Raw genomic sequence first — 10898 nt, 5'->3', positions numbered from 1 at the left:
CCTATCGGTAGTTTGGTACAACCGTACAAGTACACTCGCCATGATCTGGTATGATACGAGATCTCGCAATGTAACAAATAACTTTCAATTAATTCAATAAAAATTACTCTCAATACAAACATTTAAGATAAAAATTACAGCACAATAATAAAAACAAATTAGAAATACAAATAGATTGAACTACTAGATCGATGGAGTATTATCTAGTAGTGAGCAAGAGCCGCAAAAGGAGGCCAAAAGAGATGAAAGTCAAGCTTATAACAAGTAGTAGGAGGTTTAACACTAATAACAGAAGTGGTCAAGTAACCTTGTACAAATCTAAAATCTCCAGTTCCACCAACAAAAGGGAGTTCCGAAACTTGTGTATAATGAGCTGTTCCAATGTTCAACAGTTCACCTTTGTAACCCTTCAAGTTTAAAGTGATCCTTGAGATACAAGTGGTGCGTTCCCCATCAAAGCTAGACGTGACCGCCGAACCCTCAGTGTAGCCGATGACCTTGGAGGATGGGTCGGGTGTTTCGGTAAGTGGGTCGTTGAAGGCAAAAAGGGACCCAAATGGGTTGGATGTTGTAGTGATACCACTTGGCCCGGCTACGCCTTTCACTATGAAGTAGGCCGTCTTGTTGAATGTTTCTTGTAGGTAAAGTGTAAAATGGAGTGATTTTAGGCCGCCACCGCCGCTATGGGCTTGGTGGTTTTGCTGGTGTAGTTGGTGTTGGGAGGTAGGGACTGCTAAGAGTGCTAACAAGAAGAAGATGGCAAGGATAATTGGGAAGATAGAAAGAGCCATAGTACTACTTTTCGTTATTATTAATACAATAATACAATTTCTAGTCAAGTGGTACAAGTATTTCGGGCTACTTGTGGCAAGTTTATATAGGAATTTAAGGTTAGGGGTTGGAGCAAACCCAAAACAAGTGTTTTTTCTTGTCTCTTTCCTATCCTCGAGCATGTTTGTTAAGGTCCTGTTTAGTTCACCTTATTTCAAGACCTTATTACTTATTTCAGATTTAATCAGATCAAATCAGATCATAAAAAATAAATTCAGATCAAAAAAAATAAGTTCAGATCATATCAGATCAGATCATCATCATCATTATTATTATTATTATTATTATTATTATTATTATTATTATTATTATTGCTTTAATAAAAAAATAAGGTTGTTGTCGGTGTAATTAAAATCTATTATTTAAGCTAGGCATAAAAAACATTAACAAAACATTCAAATTCATCATGTCCAAACTAAAACCATTAAGTCCAGATCAGAAACGATATGATCAAATCATGTCCATATCAGAACTGATTTTTACAAAACATAACCATTATATATTCAGACCAGAACCGATATGATCACATAATATCCCCACCATAACTGATATGTACAGATCATGTCCAGATCATGTTCAAATCTGCAAATATCTTGTCTAGATCAGAACCGATCCTTACAAATCATGTCGATCCTTACAGAACCAATATGTTTAGATCAGAACCGATTTGTACAGATCAAGTACAGAACAGAATCGATATGTCAAGATTAGAATTGGTCTATATATCGACTCTCTATAGTTTTGTTCAGACCAAAAATCATGTCCAAATTAGAATTGATTAGTCCAGATCAACACTAATATGCAAGGATCATGTCCAGATCAGAACTGATCTATACATAACATGTCTAGATCAGAACTGGTCTGTACAGATCATGTCCAGATCAGAACTGATCTGTATAGATGATGTCCATATCAGAATTGATTTGTAATGATCATGTCCAGATCAGAATTGATAACAAATATCATGTCCAGATCATAACCGATCTGTCTAGATCAGAACCCATATATTCAGATCGATCTATTTAGATCATGTTTAAGTCTTTACTGATTTGTCAAGATCAAATCCATATTAAAACCCATATCTCCAAATATGAATTGATATATTTAGATCAAAACTGGCCTGTCCAAATCATGTCCAAATCAGAATTTGTCTTTACAGATCATGTCTAGATCAAAACTTCTCTGTATAGATCATGTCCAGATCTGTAATGATCATGTCCATATTAGAACTGGTATGTCCAGGTCATATCCAGATCAGAACCAAATTTGTACATATCATCCCCAAATCAGAACCGACCTGTAATGGTCATGTCCAGATCAGAACTGATATGTCCATATCATAACCTCTCTATCTAGATCATGTCTAGGTCTATCTAATATAAGGAATAGTTAAATCATGAGCAAAGTCAAATAAATAATAACAATATTATAAATCTGTGTAACATTTATTTTACACGTAAGTCGTTTAATATTAATAAATGTAGATTTTTGTTTAAACTTAATTATGAAAAATCAGATCATATCAAATCAGACCAGATCAAATCAGATCATATCATATCAGATAAGTTAAGATCAAATCAGAACAAATAAGTTCAGATCAGATCAGGAGAAATAAGTTGAACTAAAAAGGGCCTAATTCTCCAAACTAATTTCTATCTCTAATATATAAGTGAAGAGCTGAGGTTATTTTAGTAAATTCACTTTTGATATTCCCTTGGATTACTAAAATACCCTCCACACTTATAGAATAGAGATATAATGACAACACACCCAATAGGAAAAGCCCAAAGAAGAATTTTAATCAATCTAACCCCTTAAATAAATTCTTACCATTTTAATCAATCAGTTTATATGTGTTTGGATCTATCTAATTATATGTTTCTTATATTCGTACGCGTCGCATTTATATATTATATTTTTATATGTTATTTCAGGTTTAAATGTAATAACACAAATCTGTTTCTTATTCGCACACATGACGTGCATATAAGAATAGTTATTATATAAATGAAAAGATAAGGTAATTTTAATAAATTCACTTTTAGTGTCCCCTTAGATTACTAAAATATCCCCTATACTTATAGAATAGAGAATATAATAACAAACTACCAAATAGGAAAAGCCCAAAGAAGCATTTTAATCAATCTAGCCCCTTAAATAAATTCTTACCATTTTAATTAATCTGTTTATATGCGTTCAGCTCTATCTAACTTATCTGTTTCTTATATTCGCACGCATCACATTTTTATTATATTTTTCACATGTTATTTCAAGTTTAAATGTAATAACACAAATCTTTTTCTTATATTCGCAAGTATCGCGTGCATATAAGACTAGTACAAACTACATTACATCTCATGCACGTAGGGATATTCTAAAATTATTATTTGACAATTATTTTTAGAATTTTTTTGTCATAAATGACTTGTTAAAGACAAAAAAAGTTGTAAGAAACAGAGGGAGTATTTCTTTTACATAAAATAAATAAATAAGATGTTATATTATTTTAGATGTTTTAACTAGGTTTGAAAGGTGAAGAGCTAAATCTGGATGAGTCTGAAGAAGTCTTAACAAAATTTAATGAATTAAATATTAGTGAAAAGCTGACATGACATATGAGAAAAGTCTTAGAGCAAGATTAAGGGGGTCTTGTCTTAATACTTTGTTCATATGCTATGTCAGCATTTCACTATATATTATTAAATAATTAAATTATTGTTAAAACTCCTTAAAATTTAATCAAATTTAGCACTTCACCCTTCAAGCTTATTTAAGACTCGTATATTTATACACCATATATCATTTTATTATTTTATTCAACTCACACGCGGAGTTTGAAGTTGAGTCTTAGTTTTTCAAGACTCAATTTAAGACTTTGCCAAGACTCGTCCACTTTAATGCTACAAATTCCTTTGTCCAATCTTAAGACTAGGTGAGTCATATGCCTCTGACTCAACCTCAATCTTCAAACTCTGCCACATCACCTCTCCACTATTTTTTACCTACTTTTTCATTATTCGGACTCACACAAGACTTTCCTACTTTTACACATTATCCTTAGGCTCGCTCCAGATTCAACTAAGCTCCTAAAATAAGATAAATAAATAGGATAAAGTAGGATGATGTCGCATAATCTTATTTGGTTTGAGAAAAAGTGTAGTCTTGAGTGAGTCTTGAATTTTCATACTCACTTCAAGACTTGTTGTAGTTTTTTACACAGTATACAAAGAATCTTACTCGAGACTCTCTTCAAGACTAGGGATAAACTCACCCGCACAACTTAAGTCTTAATACTTAAGGTTGATCAAGCTCTCAGCAAAATTCAAATCTTAAAACATGGTGTTGATCGATGTTACGCTAATGAATTACTTAAAATTACTTGGCGCTGATGTTACCCTCATGAATTACTTAAGGGTGAGTTTATCGATCCCTCAAACTCAACCCCAATCTTCAGACTCTGCCACATCATCTTTCCACTATTTTTACCTATTTTTTCATTATTCAGATTCACACAAGACTCTCCCTACTTTTACACATTATCCCTAGACTTGCTCCAAACTCAACTAAACTCCTAAAAAAAGATAATTAAATAGGATAAAGTAGGATGATGTGGCATAATTTGATTAGGTTTGTGAAAAAGTGTAGTCTTAAGTGAGTCTTGAGTGAGTCTTGGATTTTCAAACTCACTTCAAGACTTGTTGTTTTTTACCACATTACCCCAAGATTCTAGCTCGAAACTCTCTTCAAAACTCCCTTCAAGATTAGGGATAAACTCACCCTAAGAATAGCTATTAGACAGAGAGTAATAAGAAGTATAAGAACAGGCTGGGAGAGTTGTAGATTGTGTAGTGTTGAACAAAAATTGCCTAAACATTATTAATCACAAAACTACTAATTTGGCACCATTTAAAAGTTGTAAACTTTCTCTAGTTCAAATTTCACAATCATAAATTATCCAACATGTCTAGAAAGATTATAACGCACCTATAAAAATTAGAAAGAATAATAACATATCTCTTTTTCTCTTATGTACGCCCAATGGCCTAAGGGAAGAGCCAATCCCATAATAGTAACAAGTAGGTCGCAATAGTTCTTTTTATATATACTAGTCTTATATGCACGCGATGCGTGCGAATATAAAAATATATATTTGACCCCTTAAGCGTATACTGTAAAATCAAGATCAAATCATCAATTTTAAAAAATAACACAAAATTTCATAATTCTTTTGTTTTATCTTAAACGAATTACATAATCGGAAGAAAAAAAAAAGAATCTGATAACATAAATCGAGGGCTGAACTTTACAATGGCAACCCCTCCTACTAAATTCCCGAGTACTCCCCCAACTGAAGTAGCCATCAAAACAAATGACTGAAGCTCCCCTGAGGAAGATGATTGCTCTTTCTTTAAATAAGTAGGTTGTTTACTAATCTCGAAAACCATAGAATCATTAGCAACCTCAGCTATAGAGGCGCCTAAGTTGCTCAGAAGAAGATAGAAAGTTATGGTGATGATTGAGATGTCTGATGAATAAAATATTGCCACTAGTAACCATGCGAGAATCTGCAGAATAGCTGCATCCAAAAACGTAAACAGTTAACAAATTTATAATGCAGCATTACAGCAGGGATTATAAACCAAACGAATGATGAAATCAGTGTCGCCGTTCAAAATACTGTAACAATCAGTTGCATAAAAATTGATCATTGAAATAATTGCGACACATATCTATTCCCTCATGGTCTCCTTCCTCAACAAAAGAATAAAATTTTCTCTCATAAGAACACAAATAATTAAACAAACATCCCTTTTCCATCTAACTTTTGACATGAAATTCAACTTTCGCAGTAATTCGAAAAACCAATATCCCAAACCATTAACATGCCTTTAAGTGTAAATTTTAGCTACCTTAGTTGGTAAATCCCGTCTACATCAATTTCCTCTCTACTATACACCCAATAGGATAGAATGCCACAAAGTAATAACAGTTATGACCACCAGTCGAAAATTCAAAATCTCCCATCTGCATTTCAGTGCCCAGAAAATAAACTACTCAAATAGTCAAATGTTCTCAATAAATTCAACAAAACAATCAAGTAACAAAATTATCAGAAAAATAAATATTGAGCAGCTGAACAGTATCATCAAATTACCCACCTCGATAAAACAAAACATCAAACAGTTGAACAATTAATTAATCAAATTCAAAGCAGAAATTAAATTGAAGGGAATGGAGTACCCAAGCAGCTGAATTTGAGATAGAGGTGAAGACGAAATGATGATCAGGATTAATGGTGAGTTTAGCATGGATGAATAAAAGGATGGATTGTTTGATTGAATCAAGTCTGGTGATGGGTCATTCATTTGGTCCGGTGTTCTTCATTTCTGACACAATTTCTGTGTTAACGTCAATGCAAAAGTGTATCTTCTTTATAGTACGGAGTTGGCTTCAATTTGTACTTTGCTCCGCCGCTTCCCCCTCCGCCTCCACTGCCGCTGCTTGAATTTTCAGCAGCCAGCAATATCTAATGAAACCATACAAACTTGTCTAAGTTAACATTAGCAGTTATTATGCACAAATCTAATCAGAAAGAGTAAGTTAAGTCATTCGACATAGTTATAGCAACAGAATAGATACCTTTGAACGCCTATGTTTCTTCTGAGCATCTCCGCTCTTAGGATCATGATCAGGACTAATAAAATCAAGGAGATCCAATCACTGTCAAATGAACCAGGTTTAAATTAGTCACTACCTTAATACCTTGTTTAATTGACAGACACACTGGTTTATAGATTATCAAAGATGAATCTTATTCATAAGTTGCATCAATGTAAATCTGCTGTTGGAGAAACAAAGTAGTCTCAGCCTAAGTGCTAAGACCCATCCAATAAGCCAATCAATCATCCAAAAATCAAACTACTGCAAACCACATATCAGATTACTCCATGTTTGACGATAATAAGAAATCGTAGATTTTAAATTCCAAAAATTTTCATAAAACAACAAATTTATGGATCATACTTTAAATCCTGGAAGTTTCCCAAATTCTCAGGCAAATTTTATCAAATTCTATCTCAATTACCCATCAAAACCCAAAATAAATTCTACAAAACAAAATTTAATACACATAAAAATACACATACACAAAAAACCAATTAATTTCTACGTTTGGATCATGGTTTTATCTGATCAGAAACATTAAATCCTACAAAATTTCCAATTTTCAGACAAAATATATCAACTTCCATCTAAATTACCAACCAAAGAACAACATTTATTTTGCAGAACAAACATTACAAACATGCTTTGATTCCCAATATTTATTTTGCAGAAAAAACATTACAAACATGCTTTGATTCCCTTTCAGATTCCCAATATTATACACCCAATAACACACATTTTGTCGTATTTTACTATCATGCTGGGGTTTTCTTTCATTACCCATTAGATTTCCCCTTTCTCCTGTATACCTTTGCTTTGATTCTTCTCTTTTCCCCATTTATAAAAAATAATAATATAAATAACTCCAACTAAAATTAAACCTTCAAAAAATCTAAAGCTCCAGAAAAGAAAATACCCCAGTTTTGGCGAAACCTGTGAAGAACCGGGAGGACAGGAGGTTCTGACACTGAATCCAACACCCCGTTTCTACTTTTTGCTCTGTAAAAAAAACATAACAAATTTTTACCAGCAATTACACAAATCCCATAAACTCAAATTTCTTAATTTCCCCCCAAAGTTCATCTTCTTTGATAATAAATCAAAATTATACTATAAATGGAGGAAACTAAAACCAAAATCCGATGAAACAACTAACCTCAGATAGCAGGCAATATCAAGTTCCATGCGCTGAGAAAATAAGAATTTAAATGTATGTCCTTCTGTTCCCTCACACATAAAATGAAGCTGAAATTACATACATGACGATTACGAAGCACATGGACAGTTTGGGAAGCAAGCCAATACACTCCCAAAGAGTGCTCAAATCTGGAATGAACAGCCTAGGAAACACCTATGAGCTGCACCTGAAACCAAAATAATTTTTGTTTAATAAATGTAGTAGAGACTTTGGATTTTACAATTCATCAAAGAAACATGTCTTAAAGAAGGTGATGAGGATCAAACTTGTCATATAAGAATCAATTCCCTTCTTCCCCTATCTTCACTTGTTTGTAGACATCAAGCAATTGCTCAATCACCTTCCCATATACGCTTTCATGAAGCAGCTAAGAAAATAGAAAAGGAAAAGAAAAACAGAGGAGCGTGCGTGAGTGTCTCTTACATACTACTCTTGTGAACTGAAACCTGTCATTCAATAAACAAATACCATGTAATTACCAGCCTACGGCAGGTTGTACAGCTCTGACCAGTTGTACCAATAGCCGCAAAGACAACAGAACGAATAACCAGCTTAATGTCAGCATCATCCATGACAATTATGGCATTATTTCCACTCAATTCAAGCAAGCATTTTCCAAATCTTTCAGACTGGACAACTCTTTCTGCAAAATATGGACAAAATCTCAAAAAGTTAACTTTCATCAAAGTTTCACAAATTAATCACCAAATTCAACATCAATATAACATAATTACTCACTGTAATAAACAATCCAATGAATAACAACATGAGAAGACTAAAACCCTTTTGAATTTTCAGGTCAATTAAACTTCCACACATCAAAAGCAACAATTTCAAGAGAAACCCAAATCAAGCCGTTTCCAAAAATTTCGTTCACAAACCAATTCAATTAAATTCCAAACATAATTAACGTGATACAATGGCATCAAAAACCGTAATTAGTCATCAAAATGAAGTAAATAGTGAAAGAAAAACAACTTACGCAAGATTAAACCCCAAATATTACAAATTTGAAATCGATCTTCAATCATTGGAGCTGGAACAAATTAATCCCCCAAATATTACAAATTTGAAATCGAAAGATTTAAGAAATGAAAGAAACTGAGTGATTTACCTGAGAGAGAGAAAGAGCGTGATTTGGAACTCGATTTCTTCCCCAAATCTTAAAAAATTGAAATCGAAAGAACTGAAAATTGAAAAAACAATTGGAAAAAACACATCAAATCAACAAAATATCCAGAATCAATTCGAGAAAAAAATGAAAATTTGAACAAATTGTTGAAATCTTACACGGATCTCCAGAAGATCAGACGCTGATGGTGATGGAGACGGCGAGAGGCGGATCACCATCGTTTAGAATAGAGAATGGGGTATGGGGAAGAGGATGGGAGGAAGAAGATCGAAGAGGAAGGAGAGAGAAAACGGGAGGGAAGAAGGAGGGTTAGGGATGCCGAAGTGTCGAAGACCTAGGAGAGAGAAAGAGAGTTATGGAGGGTTTAAGGATTCCCGTATTTTACAGGAAAGGTTCGAAATTAAAAAATTTGAGGGTATTTTGGTATTTCACATGGGGGACACGAAAAGTTATTTTACTATTTTAACCTCAGATGTTCCTTTATATAACAGATATATATATATATATATATATATATGGTTGAGATCCGGTGAGAAGTGATTTTAGGTGAGTAGCGTGAGAAGTTGTATCAACCGTTGGATTAACTAGATCGTGCGGCTCAAAACCTCACGCGCTTCATTAATGGTAAAAGGGTAATTTTGCCGAAATTTCTATCAATTAATAGAAGGAAGTAGGAATGATACTTCACGTGATTTCTTCTCACAGGTAGGGCTGTAGCAGTGTAGTCTGTACTCTCTAGGCACAAGTTCCAATTATGTTCCCCATCCCCTACTGTCTTACTAATTTTCACCATTTCCTCCCCCGTAAACTTAATTTTAAGGTATTATTTCAATTAAAACTCCCACCTTTGAAATGCCAAACACAATTATCCCTCTGCTTTTTTCAACCATTTCATCTACCCTGCACATACATCAATTGTGTGTATGAGATACATCAAATGTGTATTAGAGATACAATGGTCTATGGTCATTTATTACAGATACATCACATCAGATAAGAGATACATCAGAAGTATTCTACAGATACATCAATGATGCAATAGAGATGCGTCAATGGTGATCCGAACCAGACAACCCATAGTCCTCCATTGCCATTTGCATCAATCAACACATTTACGGTATAATACACTAGTCATCTTACTATCTTAGTACACATAACTCTGCAGATACATCATAAATTCTTTACAGATACAACGTATTATATCTTCACAAATTGCAGATTTTTAACAATGGGGTCAACCTCAGGCTTGCAATCGGAAAAATAATCATTGAAGCAAAAATTTAAAAGCATTGAACTCCATTTCCATGAAAATATATGCATGATGCTATGGGTTGTGAGAAATCGGGAAATGTTGGGCGCAATTGTTGAGCTCCAGCAACGGCAACAAGATGACAAGGGAGAGGGGGAGAGAAAAAGAGGAGAGAGAAAACAAAATCATGTGGTCAATTTTATTTGGGTTGAATGTGTCGGAGGAGGAAGGAGTGAAGGAGGTATTAAAGTCAGCAATAGATAATCGGTAATCGAAAAGTTGTGGATTAATCGGTAATTGGTCAAATTTACTCCCGAAAAGATTGCGTAATGGAAGTCGATAATCGTGACCGTTAATCTTATAATCTAATGGTCCTTATTGCTTCTCACGCTTCTCATCATAAGAGTACTTCTCACGTGAGCTTTCCTCTATATATATATATATATTATATATATATATATATATATATTATATATATATATATATATATTATATATATATATATATATATATTATATATATATATATATATAATATATATATATATATATATATATATTATATATATATATATTATATATATATATATAGGGGAGGGATCATGTGAAAATACATCCTTATGTGAGTATACACTATATATGAGAATGAATGATTCAATCTAATGGCTATGATTATATGAGAAAAACCATCCAACTTCCCAGTTAAACACAATCACTCTTTCATTAAACCCACGTAACTTTCTCTCTCTAAACCCTCTCTATTCACTCTCTCCCTCTCACGCGATTTTGTGACTACTCTCTGTTCTCCCCGCAGTTTTCTCTCTC

The 10898-nt window shown here is 33.4% G+C and overlaps 1 protein-coding gene and 1 long non-coding RNA gene across 4 annotated transcripts; both read right to left on the bottom strand.

Moving 5' to 3' along the window:
* Positions 1–203: 203 nt before the first annotated feature.
* LOC110797880 (dirigent protein 1-like) lies at positions 204–791 on the bottom strand. Its single transcript, XM_022003005.2, has one exon. The coding sequence runs from the start codon at positions 789–791 to the stop codon at positions 204–206; it is 588 nt and encodes a 195-aa protein (XP_021858697.1).
* A 4028-nt stretch (positions 792–4819) lies between these two features.
* On the bottom strand, positions 4820–9193 carry LOC110797874 (uncharacterized). Of its 3 annotated transcripts, none has more exons than XR_008919433.1 (10): positions 8984–9193; positions 8808–8879; positions 8676–8729; positions 8162–8336; positions 7960–8060; positions 7652–7859; positions 7412–7494; positions 6472–6552; positions 5742–6358; positions 4820–5407 (listed from the first exon to the last, which is right to left on the bottom strand). It is a non-coding gene; the product is annotated as an uncharacterized lncRNA (long non-coding RNA). The 3 variants fall into 3 exon arrangements; XR_008919432.1 differs by having other exon boundaries at positions 8173–8336; XR_008919434.1 differs by lacking the exon at positions 8676–8729 and having other exon boundaries at positions 8173–8336.
* Positions 9194–10898: the final 1705 nt, after the last annotated feature.

This window comes from Spinacia oleracea, chromosome 4 (assembly GCF_020520425.1).
Source record: "Spinacia oleracea cultivar Varoflay chromosome 4, BTI_SOV_V1, whole genome shotgun sequence".
NCBI lineage: Eukaryota > Viridiplantae > Streptophyta > Magnoliopsida > Caryophyllales > Amaranthaceae > Spinacia > Spinacia oleracea.
The sequence above is the reverse complement of the archived record's forward strand: the minus strand, read 5'-3'. Positions and strand labels throughout refer to the sequence as shown.

Excerpts from the sequence above, each read along its gene's own strand:
- LOC110797880 (XM_022003005.2), bottom strand. The coding sequence starts at position 791 with ATGGCTCTTTCTATCTTCCCAATTATCCTTGCCATCTTCTTCTTGTTA.